The following is a 16,397-nucleotide window of genomic DNA, read 5'->3' as shown; positions in this document are numbered from 1 at the left end:
CCCTTCTCTTACAGACATTGCCTCTTTTTACAGCTACCTGTATGCCCTTCTATTATGAAGTGTAACGTAGCATTGTGATTACTCACGGTCTTCACACACAACATAAATCTGCTAGTGAGACACAGCTCTGCTCTTCTAGTAGTACTCCCTGGACACTGCACTGCTGCCCACCATAAGAGACACCATCTTTTCTGAGACAGTAGACATAAGAGGCATGTAATGTGTGATGTTCCATGCTACAGAGGGGTGGACAATCACACAGTCAGAGTACAAGGCGTCACACAAGCAAGAAATAAACCCCATAGCCGTGTAATTTCATGTGAGCCTGGCATCTTGGCAACAGAGAGTACATGGCTAAATTATACATTTTACTGCATGTGAACCCTTTACTCATAATTGTTAAAGATTGCAAAGCTCCTTTTAGAGGATCTGTCAGCTGTTTTAGTAAATACTTGTATTACCCATGTAGTAACAATTCTGCATTGAACCATTGGTCTGTATGACTGGTCTGTACTATTCCCCTTGTCAGTAGGGTGCACTGATAAGACAGTTAGGGACACAGCAATAGAGCATGTTACAGTGTTGTTCTATCAGATTAATATAGAATTTATCTGAATAAAGAATGCTATATCCTCCATATGCAGTAGAGGGCTCATGCGCCTCTATTGTTGCCGTATTACAGAAACATACAATATGGAACCATACTACAGCCATGAGCATCTGAAGATGGTGCACCGGACGGAGCAGATTGTGCATTTTTCCAGCAAAGCCTGAGCGCCACAATACCACTGTACATAGATTGTATATTGTGTGAAACCATAGATTGTCCTGACATTGGACCCAGTGGTGCTTATAGTAACATAGTACATAAGGCCGAAAAAATACATTTGTCCATCCAGTTCGGCCTGTGATCCAGAGGAAGGCAAAAAAAAACATACAGATATTCTCTATAACAGGGATGCACAACCTGCGGCCCTCCAGCTGTTGCAAAACTACAACTCCCAGCATGTTTGGGCAGCCTACAGCTTTTAGGGATTGCTGGGAGTTGTAGTTTTGCAACAGCTAGAGGGCCGCAGGTTGAGCATCCCTGCTTTATAACATAAGAATAGCCAGCATTCAGAGAAGTTAATTTAGATGTAAAATGAAAAAAGTTATATTATATTACAGATTCAGTTTATTTCATGTTTCAATGGGTTGGAAGCCATCAGTGTTAAAGAGGACTTGTTAACAAGAACGGAGGCGTGCATAATCATGGGAAGCGTGGCCAACTAGGATATACAAATATCTCACTTTTCTGAACTGATGATAGGTCCTCTTTAATTTTGAGTTAGCGGCTATTGATGTCTGAATCTTCCTCAACCCCCATGAAGCATTGAACCATAAATGGTCAGCCTACTTCTGGGTTTAGTTTCCACCACTTCTAATTCTCCAGGGTTCCTCAAGGGTACTCTTTCACTCTGGTGGAGGCTTGGGGGAGGTTTCTGTAGGCATAGCCTCTGATCAGAAGACGCACTAATTCCAACCCTGCCCCATGTTGTGATTAATTTGCATTCTTTGTCAGAAGTTAATGGAGTTTTTTATGACTGCTTCTGAAGAGCTGATCTGCTGTTTATACACTTACCAGCGGAAATCCTCGCCCTCCCCCGCACTGATTGATGGAGATGCTCTCTGTTATTCCAAACGGCTTTTTAAGCTGTTTTTAAGAATTATTTGAATAAAATGCTGGCGTGCATTGTGTCAGGGGGGAGAATGGAAGATTATCTGATGAACAAGATAGAAGAGACAGATAAGAGAGCTCAGTGGGAAGAAGAAAGATCACAAGATGAAAAGAGACAGTGACATGGAAATGGGGGTAGAGATATGTCTACATCTTGTATAACATTCAGCCATAAAAAATGCTAGAAAAAAGATAACCTATGTAGATTCAGAATGATTTATCCACTTTATCTGAGGTCTTTGACTTTGAACATGGGTGGATTTGGATGATCCCAACTCTGTAGGGAAACTGGGAAAGTCTCTCCAGTTGCAGAATGGGAATTTTTCGCAAAGATGTGAATCCCAATACACTGTCTTGTAGTTCACAACTGATACACTGGGTAAGGTGGTGTTTGTTTAAAAAAAAAAAAGGGGAACTGGAGTTTTTTGCGCCAAAGCCAGAAGTGGATCCAACAGGAAGGAGAAGTTGTCTTTCCTTTATGTTTTCCATTCCTTTTGAATGCACTCCTTGCTCTGGATTCTCTTTGGTGTTCTTTGGTGGTGTCACCACTCCCATGATTAGAGTCATCGTTTAAGCTAGCTATAGTTATACCCCCTTGCCTCTAGCATCACATATCTCAGGGAACACAGTAGGACCGAAAGAACCAGACCAATACCTGTTTTCCTCAGTCGGAGACATCAAGAGAAAGAGGAGTGTTTCCATAAAGATAAGATTTTCAGCAGAAACTGTTGTAATTGGATAGACGAATCCCCCAAAAGTGGTGTGATTATGGCCAGTTCTAACAGTAAAAAGTGTTGGACTAGGATTAAATGATTAATTCCATATAAACATATTATCCTAATTAAGGTCTTCATTTTGCTAGAGAACATCTAATGCGTTATTCTTGTTGGTAGTTTAGTCCGTGCAATGATATCTGCCCTTGTTGGATGTCTAACAACATTTGGCCATGTAGAGTGCAATCCTGCACCAATCTTAGAGGCAGCCATGCTGCATTATAGTGATTAGTAGATGTAGAAAGAATTCTGCACACCCATATCCCACCTTAGAAGACCATTTAATTTAGAGGAATTTGCCATTTAACAAGATTATCATGCCTGTTTTACATTGATAGTCCACTTTCCTGTTGTGACGGTCATATAGCACTGTATAGCCATTGACGAACATTCATTTGGCCAAAAACGATTTCTATCGACCCCCTATATAGATGCAAACTGTGTACGGCTGAGCATGCATGTGTTCTGAAAGGGGAATAAGCCATTCCCATACATCTCTGGCTTACCTCCCCCAGACAACAATCTAATCGGATCAGGGAACTCCAACCAGCCCTCTCCTTCTTTCCCCAGGGAGCTGCAGGGGGTGGTACCGGGGACAGCTCCATACACAGTGACCAGTTGGTCCGGCCAAAATTGGCAGGTTCAGTTGTTGTTGATCTAATGTGTATGTCCACCATAAATGCGTTAGTGTTGCTACCAATGGGATTCGAGCCTTTGTTTTTCCTGTTCAGATTAGTTGGGGTAAGTGATTTTTGGGGCGACTCACTTTATGCTTCTAAAATCCCTCATCGCCCACTGGCCCCCTCATTCCCCTACTTCAGATTTGTCCTATGCACAGAGCGGCCCTCTCTGGCAGCTCCGGACGTTCTCTCCACGCACACAGGCTCCCTGTCCCATTACAGAGATATAATTAAAGTTTGTGTCTCCCAGCCAGAAATTAGGCAGGGGTGACACGCCAGGCCAGCCCTGGCAGGCGGCCAGGAATTCTAATTTCTGACGATGATTTAATTTCAATTTTAAATAAATCGTTTTTTAATTTAAAAAGAGCGAGTTTCCTCACATTAGCGATGATTGCCACATTAAGCTCTGCGCTCACGATGGAGCCGCATAAAACATTATTTATACACGGAGCGGAAACGGCTCTGCCTCTGAAATGGATTATGTTTTTTTTTTTTTTTTCCCTCCCTCTTCTAATATAACCTGGAGGATACTAAAAAGTGTTTGTGGTAAATTAGCATTCTGCCGACTTTCACCCATAAATGAGAGAAGAGCTATTAACACTTGTGTATTTTCATTATGTAAATTGTGTTAACACATGCCCACAAATTGCCACCAGCAAGACAATCATTTTCTCCCAGTGATCATAATGTGTCCTAGTGAGATGTTTTGATTATGACATGCTAATTACATATTGCCTTTTTCCCCTCTGCTCTCGCTTTTCTATCCTTTCACTCTTTTGTGTGCGTTCTTATTTATTATATTTTTATGTAATATTTTTCATCTCTTTACCTCCCCAGATTCAGAAAAACCATGGCTCTTTAATGGTGAGTGTTATGAGCCCAGGCGTGGGGGTTGGCGGTAGGGAAATCTGAAAGCAGGGGAGGGGGGTGTAAGAAAAAAAATTCACTTTTCTCTCTTTTTTTTTTTTTTTTCCTGATGGCTGATTCTTCCTGCATGCTCCACTGCCTTGTTTTAAACTTTGCAAATTGCATTTTGAAGAAAAAGCAAACATTTAACTGCCTGTATTAGATTAGGTACCATTAGAAATAATAGCAATGCTCCGGCATCAATGTTTTTATAAGAGCTCTCTGCTGTTGATTAATCTTGCTATTTTTATTGCATTAATGGTGTTTTTTTTGTGTCTCTTATGACTATACTGTAGAGATATTGCATATAGGTTAATACTTGTCTCTCTCTCTCTCCGCAGCCGTTCCAGATATTGCAATGCATTGTTGATGAGGTGAGTCTCCGACTTATGTGCTTTCGCTCCTAAAGTCATTCCTAATGGAGTGGAAAGCTTATATTTTGTTTCCTAATGAAGCACAATGGACGACACCCTCTGAGAGAGTTCATTGGCAAGGCTCGGAGCTGTTTAACATGGCTTGGCCTATGTTCTCCCCCCCCCCCCCTTCCCCCCAACCTTCCCTATTTCTATCTCTTTGAGAGCCCCCCGCAGACTGATCCTATCTGTTATACCAGGCCCCCTGGACAGGGCTGGAGAATATTAATCGGGGCTCAGCCCGGACTGCTGGAGTTATATAGAGAAGAGGATCTCCATGTGGAGGTAGAGTAATTGAATGAGGCATAGATTAGGTATTGGCGCAGGAGTGCATAGATATGTATATTTATCTAGATAAAGATATAGATTTAGTAGATCTGCGTGCCCAATGTAAATTGGTGTCCAGTCACCTCGATTCATCGCTGTTGGACCCGGTTACACAAACCCTATTGCTCTCTAAGCAATGTAAATGGGGTAGCATAGCGTAGCTCAGGGTGATTAGCATCCTGCACAATGTACTGGCCATATTGGCCCTTGTCGACTAAACATTGCTCAGATTTTCTAGCCCATATGTTACATTTATTGTGGGCTGGAATTGGCGCACATATCTGGTGTGTTCCGCATTTAATTTGTGCAGGAGCAGATTGTGGGTTGTATTGTTTCCTGACTGTGCTGGATGAACCATGTTCTGTTAATATGGGAATCGAAACCCTTAATCAGGGCTCCCACTAATTGTCCCTCTTGTAATTACAGCACTTGTTTCACTGATAATTGGGCCACAGTAATTATCTGTATGGTTAGCAATCAGATGGCAGTGTGATGCCGCCCTAGTGATTGGCATATGCTTGGTGCTGTCTTGTTTTACAAAGGAGTGTATGGTCACTTCTAAAACATAGGCACCCTGGGGGTGTCTGTATCAAGTGCAGTGGTCTCTTTCTTTGCAGGGTATTATATGCATCCAGAGACATCTCATATATGGTGCATTTAGTGCCACTGGACACTTAGCAGTTTTTTCCCCTACAATATGACAAAAAATACCCACAGTTTCCATTTGTGAAAGGTCTTGCTTCCACTGGTGTATATCTGATCTGCTATTTTGTTGCTCACAGATGTCCCACGTCGCTGAAAGCACCATTGTAGAGACCATTCCTTTTACTTAGGAAGCAAAGCACAAGCCATTTGAATATAAGACAATGCTGTGACTGCGGCCAAGATTATTCTCTTATGCTGGGACATAAAATGTAGCTGGGTTGATTTTAACATCATTATGACCATTTTCTTGCAGCAAGGGCCTCTTACAGTGCCTTGAAAATGTATTCATACCCCTTGAACTTTTCCACATTTTTTCATGTTAGACCCACAAACTTAAAGGGGTTCTCCAGGAATTTAGAAAATGGAAATACTTAAATATTACTTTATTGTAAATACAGTACAGACCAAAAGTTTGGACACACCTTCTCATTCAAAGAGTTTTCTTTATTTTTATGACTATGAAAATTGTAGATTCACACTGAAGGCATCAAAACTATGAATTAACACATGTGGAATTATATACATAACAAAAAAGTGTGAAGCAACTGAAAACATGTCATATTCTAGGTTCTTCAAAGTAGCCACCTTTTGCTTTGATTACTGCTTTGCACACTCTTGGCATTCTCTTGATGAGCTTCAAGAGGTAGTCACCTGAAATGGTTTTCACTTCACAGGTGTGCCCTGTCAGGTTTAATAAGTGGGATTTCTTGCCTTATAAATGGGGTTGGGAACATCAGTTGCGTTGTGGAGAAGTGAGGTGGATACACAGCTGATAGTCCTACTGAGTAGACTGTTAGAATTTGTATTATGGCAAGAAAAAAGCAGCTAAGTAAAGAAAAACTAATGGCCATCATTACTTTAAGAAATGAAGGTTTATCCGAGTCACCAGCCTCAGAAATCGCAGGTTAACAGCAGCTGTGATTAGAGACCAGGTCAATGCCACACAGAGTTCTAGCAGCAGACACATCTCTAGAATAACTGTTAAGAGGAGACTGTGTGAATTAGGCCTTCATGGTAGAATATCTGCTAGGAAACCACTGCTAAGGACAGGCAACAAGCAGAAGAGACTTGTTTGGGCTAAAGAACACAAGGAATGGACATTAGACCAGTGGAAATCTGTGCTTTGGTCTGATGAGTCCAAATTTGAGATCTTTGGTTCCAACCACTGTGTCTTTGTGCGACACAGAAAAGGTGAACGGATGGACTCTACATGCCTGGTTCCCACCGTGAAGCATGGAGGAGGAGGTGTGATGGTGTGGGGGTTCTTTTGCTGGTGACACTGTTGGGGATTTATTCAAAATGGAAGGCATACTGAACCAGCATGGCTACCACAGCATCTTGCAGCGGCATGCTATTCCATACGGTTTGCGTTTTCATTTATTTTTCAACAGGACAATGACCCCAAACACACCTCCAGGCTGTGTAAGGGCTATTTGACCATGAAGGAGAGTGATGGGGTGCTGCGCCAGATGACCTGGCCTTCACAGTCACCGGACCTGAACCCAATCGAGATGGTTTGGGGTCAGCTGGACAGCAGAGATAAGGCAAAAGGGCTAAGCATCTCTGGGAACTCCTTCAAGACTGTTGGAAGACCATTTCAGGTGACTACCTCTTGAAGCTCATCAAGAGAATGCCAAGAGTGTGCAAAGCAGTAATCAAAGCAAAAGGTGGCTACTTTGAAGAACCTAGAATATGACATATTTTCAGTTGTTTCACACTTTTTTGTTATGCATATAATTCCACATGTGTTAATTCATAGTTTTGATGCCTTCAGTGTGAATCTACAATTTTCATAATCATGAAAATAAAGAAAACTCTTAGAATGAGAAGGTGTGTCCAAACTTTTGGTCTGTACTGTATATTCCCCAATACCTTTCATTATTTATAATGGCTTATTTTGTTTAGGGAGCAATCATTAGGAGAAACAAAATGGCCGACGTCCTATTACTACTCACAAAACTTGTCCTAATCACACAAGAGGACAAGTAACGTCCGAGTCCTGAGGTAATGAGCTGCCTCATCCTCCTCTCCTACTTTTCAGGGATTATGATCCTGAATACAGATTATAAGAACTTTTAACTGAATCTTTGTGGGAATGGAGTTCATGAGGAGACATGAAGTACAGAGAGGACTGACAGGACAGACTGTGGTAATGGAGACTGCATACCAGAGCTGCTGCTCATTATCCACATGAACTCCATTTCGACAGTGATTTAGCTGAAGATCATATTACACTGTATTCAGGATCATAGAAGAAGATGATGCAGCTCTTTGTCTCACTGCTCTGAAGTACTCCTGTGTGATTAGGACAGGGTTTGTGTGCACTAATAGGATGGCGGCCATTTTATTTTTCCTAATGATTGCTCACCAGACAAAACGAGCCATTATAACTAATGAAAGGTATTTAGAAATATATTTCTAATAAAGTAATATTTAAGTATTTTCATTTTCCTAATTCCCGGAGAACCCCTTTAAAGTAAGTAGAGTCCACCTGTGTGTCATTTATTCTCAGTATAACTGCAGCTGTTTTGTGAAGGCCTCAGAGGTTTGTTAGTGAACTCTAGTAATCAAGCATTATCATGAAAACCAAGGAACACACCAGACAGGTCAGGGATGAACTTGTGGAGAAGTATAAAGCAGGGTTAGGTTTTAAAAAAATATCCCAAGCTCTCAACATCTCATGGAGCACTGTTCAATCCATCATCCGAAAATTGAAGGAGTATGGCACAACTGCAAACCTACCAAGACATGGCCATCCACCTAAACTGACAGTCCAGGCAAGGAGAGCACTAATTAGAGAAGCAGCCTAGAGGCTCACGGTCACTCTGGAGGAGCTGCAGAGATCCACAGCTCAGATGGGAGAATCTGTCCACAGGACAACTATTAGTCGTACCCTACACAAATCTGATCTTTTTTGAAGAGTGAAGAGAGTAAACATGAAATTTGATGGTAGCGGCATCATGCTGTGTGGATGCTTTTCTTCAGCTGGGACAGGGAAGCTGGTCAGAGTTGATGGGAAGATGGATGGATACAGGGTAATCCTGGAGGAAAACCTGGTAGATGCTGCAAAAAACTTGAGACCGGGGCGGAGGTTCACCTTCCAGCAGGACAACGACCCTAAACATACAGCCAGAGCTACAATAGAATGGTTTAGATGAAAGCATATTCAGGTGATAGGTCTGGACTTTGACTGGGCCATTCTAAATTCTATTGAGAATCTGTGGCAAGACTTGAAAATTGCTGTTCACAGACGCTCTCCATCCAATCTGACTTAGCTTGAGCTATTCTGCAAAGAGAAATGGGCAAAAATGTCAGCCTCTAGATGTGCAAAGCTGGTAAAGACAAACCCCAAAAGACTTGCAGCAGTAATTGCAGCTAAATGTGGTCCTACAAAGTATTGCCTCGGGGCTGAATACAAATGCATGCTATACTTTCCAGATTTTTATTTATGAAAGATTTTGAAAACCAGGTATCATTTTCTTTTCACTTCACACATACCATACTTGTTACTTTGTGTTTGTCTGTCGCATAAAATCCCAATAAAATACATTTAGGTTTTGTGGGTGTAACATGAAAAAGTTCAAGGCACTGTATTTCCAAACACAGCGCCACTCTTTTTGTTGGACTGTGACTGGTATTGCAACTCAGAACCCTGAATAGATCTGGAGTAAATTGTGATACATATAGTCAGCTGACCTGGTATGCTGGGAGAAGATATTGTCAGCCATAACTGTAAGGCTTATTTCTTGCACCAGTATATCGCAGATGTGAGCTGGCCGTGGTGTCCCCACATAGCCATTGACTTTAATATGTTTAGGCCTCATGCACACGGCCGTTGTGCGGCCGTTCGGTGCATTGGGGACTGCAATTGCGGTCCCCCAATGCACGGGCAACATCTGTGCAGCGGGCCGGACCCATTCAACTTGAATGGGTCCGTGGTCTGTCCCCACCGCTAAAAAATATGACATGTCATATTAATTAGCTTTGCGAAACAACGCAAAGAAACACCACAGAAGCACTCCGTAGTGCATCCGGTGTTCCGTTCCGTGACTCCGTTACGCATCTCCAGAATTGCAGACCCATTCAAGTGAATGGGTCCGTGATGCGGGGTGCACACGGCCAGCGGCCGTGGATTGCCCACCCGCTGTTTGCGGACCGCAATACGGCCACGGCCGCCCAACAGCCATGTGCATGAAGCCTTATTCACACATCTTTGTTTTTCCACTGATCGTGGGTCAGTGGAAAAACAAAGGAGACATGAATGATGTGGACCAAACACATCCATTGAAGTCTGCGTGTCCGTGAAAATCACTGACCGTGCCATCCATGTTCTGTCAGTGATTCTCACTGACCATTGGTAGGAGATGCTCTGGAAAGCCTTTTTTCAGCCCTTCACAGATGAAACACTAACCTTCTTGACACAGACTTTTAAAAGACGCCAAAATCGCCTTTATTTTTGTTCTAAATTTATAGACCAAAAAGTGAAAGTGAAAATGAACAGCACATGAATAATATTTTTTAGCAATGGGCCATACACTGAAAGAGGTTCTTCAGGAGTAAAGGAATAGCAACCGGTTATATTCCAGATCTTATTTTTCAGAGGCCTTTTAGAAAATGAATGCTATAGGCGACTGCTGCCCCTTTACTTTGCACCCATTTTGATAAATCTCCATTCTGTTCTTCTTCTAAAAATATTATTACATGTTTCCAAGTATGATTCTGCTCTGGTCACATTGCTGTATCCATATGGCACATGAATTGCCTTTGGGCTCACCAGCAGCACAAAGAGGCCTCTGTATTTTTATTTTGTAGAAAATCCTGGTCTTCTATATCCCGTGTATGCTCTTAAAATGGCTATCCAATGGTTAGTGTAAAATCATGCATAGTCCAGTACATGACAACCTTTTTCTAACAAATCTAGAACCTGCCCTGTACCTCACATGGATCCAAAGATCTCCCCATTCATTGTTCCAATAGTTCTGCTAGATTTATTTCAAGCGGGCAACTCAGGGGTGTGTCTTTTCTCGGGGGAGGGTGTCCTTTCTGGTGCAGATGGTGGCAGTTAAAGAATAGAACTGAGCGTGTGCTTCCATCTTAGTGAGCAGGACGGAGAAATTAGAAAAAGAGCAAACAGCAGGTGGCGCTATACAGATAGATTTCATTGAATAACTCAGTAACTATAATACATTTTTTATTAAATGCAATTACCAAAGTATTCAGAGCCAAGGGCTGGTTTGAAAACTGTATTATTTGTGGGACAACCCCTTTAAATGACTAGCAGTGTATTTGGATTCTTTCAGGATTCTCCAGTTCTTCCTGTGGGAGAATTTTCTGAGCCATTTATCCATTTCATAACTCAGTGGTAAGAATATTACATGTGTGTTCCTATTGTGATGTAGGATGACTTGTACTTCCTTCTCATCTTTTTATTTATTTTATTTTTTTCCTCACGTTCATCTGTAGACCTCATCCATGTAGATGATATGCAGTGTAAGGGCATTCCCCGGATTCATTGCACAATAACATTTGTCCGGGAAATATTGACACACGCCAGCCGTAGTTCCGCTCGCTATAATGTGTATGTATCCAGCAGGTGAATGGGGAATCGGACCCTGGAGCCTAAGGGTGCAGGTTCCAGAACAGAAATTCTGCATGGATTTTCACGCAGATTTCTCTGTATTTCCGCACAAATACGGACCCAATATCCGCATGTGTTACATGTGATTTTTGTTGTGGATTTGATGCGGTCTTGCCCCAATTCCTCCTTTTGCATTGCAAAGTGTGAAATCCACACAAACAATTGGTAGATCCGCACCGCAGGTCAGTTTCTGCATGAAAAAGCTAAATGTACAAGAGATGTATCTAATCTGGTACGGTATGATCGGAGGGTTTTCCCGTGTAGGCGGCCTTAGGAGGGCTAAAGGGTTCATCTGCTACATAAATATAAAGGACCTATGAGTCCCAGGAGCTGGAAGTTACACATTTGGCTATACCTATTCCTGCTGACTTTATATTAGACTAGGACATAAGGATATCCTGAGGGGCACACACATGCACACGCACTACTAGTGTTTTCCCATGTTGTTCTCTGTGTTCATCCATTGGGGCTGTTCTAATCTCCAACATGTTCTCTGTTTCATAGTATGCGGAAACTACCAAAAGAGAGACCCGCTCCAGAAGAGTTAATGGTAAGACCATGCACGTGTGATAAGACATGTCCGACATTTGTGTGTGTGCGCCCCAAAATAATTATCCAGTTCATGTATGTGAAGTATGTAGGATGGAAAATGTTGTTTGCCCACTATCAGTTTTAGGGGGATTGACACAGCGATATCAGTTTTGCGGTCTGCAAATTGCGGATACCGGCTATGCGCGAGTTAGAAATGACTACTCTTAGGACATATTCTATTATTTTTATTTATTGAAACGAACTAAAATACGGTTGTGTAAATGCCTTAGGGCTCATGCACACGGCCGTGCCCGTACACGGGCACCGTCCGTGTGCACCCCGCATGACAGATGCGGACCCATTCACTTTAACGGAGGCACGGAGCGGAGGCCCACGGAAGCACTACTGAGTTCTTACGTGGGTTTTCTGTCCGTTCCTCCACACCGCGAAAAAGTAGTGCATGCACTACTTTTTTGCGGTGCGGACGGTCGGATTCAGATCGTGGACCCCATTCAAGTGAATGGGTCCGTGATCCGAATGCGGCAGCCCCGCGGTCGGTGCCCGTGCATTGCAGACCACAATGTGCGGTCCGCAGCACAGGCCCGGCTGGCACATGGTCGCGTACATGATGCCTTAGTGTGAAGCAAGAGGCAGTCCATACATTGCAACCACCCACTACGTATGATTGACCCCATTTGTACGGTGTTCTCCCATGTTTCCCATGTACTGTATCTGGAACTGTCAGGACAATGGTGACAAGTGTGTGACAACCCCTATGGGCACTGTAATGGCTGCTTTTCACAACCTGCGAAACCAAGATAATGCTGTTAAATGTCTGAATATAATCTAAAAAGATTCCACACCACTCAAGGATCTCTGTATTTCCTAATATATTTTGGATCCTTTTAATACAAACAATGCCGCCATATGACCTTTGCTTTATGTGACAAATACATGAAAGTCTTGTGACCTTTTGATAAAGTGCAGTATGTAGGATGAAAATAAATCCTATAAAAAAAATAATCCCCTTTGCATACATTTTGTAGCACTGCCTTGACTCTGAGCCGCTTCCACATACCGTACTCCTCCTCTCAATATGTTTTGTCCATTGCTGGAAAGAGAAAATGATAAAGACCCTTTTAGCACCTTCTCTGTGACTCCTTTGTGACAGGCGGGCTCCGCTGTGACAGCAGGTCTGTCTGCAGTCCTGCCGAGGGTTCTGTATGAGAGAAGAGAGAGGGGCGGTAATTGCAAATTCTTGTATTGAACTTATCTATAGCGCTTAACACTGAGCCCTCCAGGGGCCTAATTCACTCATTTCACAAGAAGTCTAGGAAAACATTTGTCTGCTCTCTAAAGTGATGAATTGTGTATTGATATTATTACTATGTGATGGAAAGGGAGGGCGCTGGCAATAGATGAGAAGCAGCCACTCATGAGGTTTATCTTTGTATCATTCCATTAGTATGTACAGTTGTGTTCAAAATAATAGCAGTGTGTTTGAAAAAGTGAATAAAGCTCAAATTCCTTCTAATAGCTTTTATTTCCATACACATAGATGCATTGGGAACACTACACATTCTATTCCAAATCAACACATGAAGAAAAATATATCAAATTTGTGTTGTTCCTCTAACAAAATTTAAGAAAAGTGATTAGACTGTTCAAAAAAATAGCAGTGTTTGTATTCTTCTTTACAAACTCAAACATTCACTATATAAACTGAAAAATGTTTGATGATTTTGCTTTCCTTTGAATCGCTTAACTAATATTTAGTTGTATGACCACTGTTTCTGAGAACTGCTGGACATCTGTGTTGCATGGAGTCAACAACAACAGGTTTCCAGCCCAGGATGATTGGACTACATTCTACAGCTCTTCTCTATTTCTTGGTTTTGCCTAAGACACTGCATTTTTGATGTCAGCCAAAAAGTTTTCTATTGGATTAAGATCCGGGGACTGGGCTGGCCACTCCATAACGTCAATCTTGTTGGTCTGGAACCAAGATGTTGCACGTTTACTGGTGTGTTTGGGGTCGTTGTCTTGTTGGAACACCTATTTCAAGGGCATTTCCTCTTCAGTATAAGGCAGCATGACCTCTTCATGTATTCTGATGTATTCAAACCGATAAATAGGCCCAACACCGTGGTATGAGAAACATCCCCATATCATGATGCTTGTGCCACCATGCTTCACCGTCTTCACAGTGCACTGTGGCTTGAATTCAGTGTTTGGGGTTCGTCTGACAAACTGTCTGCGGTCACTAGACCCAAAAAGAAGAATCTTACTTTCATCAGTCCACAAAATGTCTCTTTAGGCCGTCAATGTGCTCTTTGGCAAATTGTAACCTCTTCAGCACATGTCTTTTTTTCAACAGTGGGACTTTGCGGGGGCTTCTTGCAGATAGCTTGGCTTCACATAGGCGTCTTCTAATTGTAACAGTTCTCACAGGTAACTTTAGACCTACTTTGATCTTCCTGGAGCTGATTGTTGGCTGAGTCCTTGCCATTTTGGCTATTCTTCTATCCATTTGAATGGTAGTTTTTCACTTTCTTCCACATTTTTCAGGTTTTGGTTGCCATTTTAAAGCATTTGCGATTATTTTAGCTGAGCAGCCTATCATCTTCTGTACTTCTTTATATGTTTTCACCTCTCCAATCAATTTTTTAATCAAGGTACGCTGTTCTTCTGAACAATGTCTGGAACGACCCATATTCCTCAGAATTTCAGAGAAAAATGCACTGTAACCAGCATGTACATTTGCTGCCTTCCTTTCTTAAATAAGGGCAATAATTGCCACCTGTTTTTTAAAGAATGAATGACGTCACTCATTGAACTCCACACTGCTATTATTTTGAACATACCCCTTTCAAAAGGTGATTGAATTACACAGAATCAGCAGCATGCATGTCATGACTGTTGGGTTTCTATTACTCTACTACACCTGCTAGTAAATTATTTGCCATGTAGAAATATAATTTCTACCAAAAACAGTGATTGATCAGGTTAGTGATGTCTGACTGCTATTATTTTTAACACAACTGTACATAACACTGCCATGCGCCTTCATACAGTACATTTTACTGTTCATCTTCAGACTGCCTTGTACATAGTGAGACGGATGGTCTAGTAAAGCTACAAGATGTCAATTGCTGTTGTATTTATTAATTATATATTTTTATATATGGTTCCACTTTCCATTCAGTTCAGTCCATTACAATAAGTAAGAGAGTTTGACTCTGGAGCAGAGATCAACTTCCTCCACCGGCCACGTCACCCGGTACTTTGCATTGCATGGGGCGTTGGTGTGACCACAGAGCGTCCCCATTGTACGAGGAGCGTCCCCATTGTAAAACTAGGAAATAAGCTCCATATTGTCCATATCACAAAACAGAAGTGAATTTACATTAAACAAAAGATCGTCACATAGATCCAGGCCAACAATCTTCTCACCATCCAACCTAGTATAAAAACGCCAGAGAGAAAACTGATCCCATAGTGTTCAGTGATATCACTTTAGCCACTGGATGTCTTCCTGAGGTGGATAGGGAAACATATAATCGCACAGCATTCATAGGAACGCTCGTTAGCCATTATCTGGCGGTGTAAAGGTGCCACCAATTACCCCATGAACAAGTGAAACTCTTTGTCGTTTGTGTAGGTATCTAAATAATCGCTTGCCGGCAGCAGATCGTGCTGTCATGCTCTGCTGCTGGCAAACAACGAGCCTGTATGGGGACGAGCAATGGCATTAGTGATCGTTCCTCCCCATACTGTGGAGGAGATCACTGCATGTAAATGCTGCTGTCGCCTCCACTGACGAGCAGATGATTGTCAAAAAGGAACGCTTCCTTCCTCACAACCCCCTGCTGAATTAAGCCGTCTGCAGGGACCTATATCCCCATTTTCAACAATGTGGTTCTCTTGTGATGTTAATGAGGAGGAAGGCCCTTGATGGACAGTACCTTGATATCTCCTGCTTCATAAGTCAGGGAAGCTCACATCCGCTAGTACTTTTAGAAGATTCACACTATATTTCCTCTGATAATTCTATGACAGCCGGCCTGTTCTTCCTTTTTCTTACCCGAAATTGATTTTGTTCAAAAGAGAACATTTCTGGAAATATCCTAGGAAAATGACTAAAAAAGCAATTTTTTCTACATTGCTCACTGAGAGGTGCGGATTGGCCATAGACCCAACAGTGAAATTTCCCTGTGGGCCGATGCACAGGGGGTCACCTGAGCCTTCCTCATTGCTGCCGTACATAATAATCTGATACTCTCAACACTAATTAATTTAGGAGCATCAGGTACTTATTGTAGACCCCACCTACTTCTTTTGGCCATGTCTACTTGTGTTGGCCTGTCTTTTGTCAATTTGGACCTGCCTACAAAATGGGGCCACTTTTAGGTTTTTTTCCAGGACCTGTTAAGTTCCCAGTCCGTCTCCGCTCACTGATACTCCCTGGGGTCAGATGCATGAAGAACCTAATGCTGGACAATTTAACGTAACCAAGAGTAGTGGATGTAACCTTCACCCACTGCTAATACATTGCCTTATGAGACTACGAGAAGAGCCATCACAGCCTACTGAAGAGGAGTGCCATGGTATCAGAGCAGTAACATATGACGTCTGTAATTAAACCCTTTACATTGTGTTCTACCATTTCTATTAGCAGTGGATGACAGGAAATGTTCTGGCGCTGCC

The 16,397-nt window shown here is 42.3% G+C and overlaps 1 protein-coding gene across 2 annotated transcripts in view; it reads left to right on the top strand.

Annotated features, from left to right (window-relative positions):
- Positions 1–16,397, top strand: part of MAP2K5 (mitogen-activated protein kinase kinase 5) — a 167,012-nt gene that overhangs the window by 145,607 nt on the left and 5,008 nt on the right. Inside the window, exons 18-21 of one of the 2 annotated variants that reach the window (XR_006387787.1) lie at positions 4,008–4,034; positions 4,418–4,450; positions 10,803–10,883; positions 11,664–11,709. Coding sequence is in view for 1 of the 2 variants with exons in the window: in XM_044279370.1 (XP_044135305.1) it covers positions 4,008–4,034; positions 4,418–4,450; positions 10,822–10,883; positions 11,664–11,709 (168 nt within the window). In the remaining variant the exon portion in view is untranslated. The remainder of the gene's footprint in view (positions 1–4,007; positions 4,035–4,417; positions 4,451–10,802; positions 10,884–11,663; positions 11,710–16,397) is intronic. The other variant, XM_044279370.1, reaches the window with a different exon arrangement.

This window comes from Bufo gargarizans, chromosome 2 (assembly GCF_014858855.1).
Source record: "Bufo gargarizans isolate SCDJY-AF-19 chromosome 2, ASM1485885v1, whole genome shotgun sequence".
Taxonomy (NCBI): domain Eukaryota; kingdom Metazoa; phylum Chordata; class Amphibia; order Anura; family Bufonidae; genus Bufo; species Bufo gargarizans.
The sequence above is the reverse complement of the archived record's forward strand: the minus strand, read 5'-3'. Positions and strand labels throughout refer to the sequence as shown.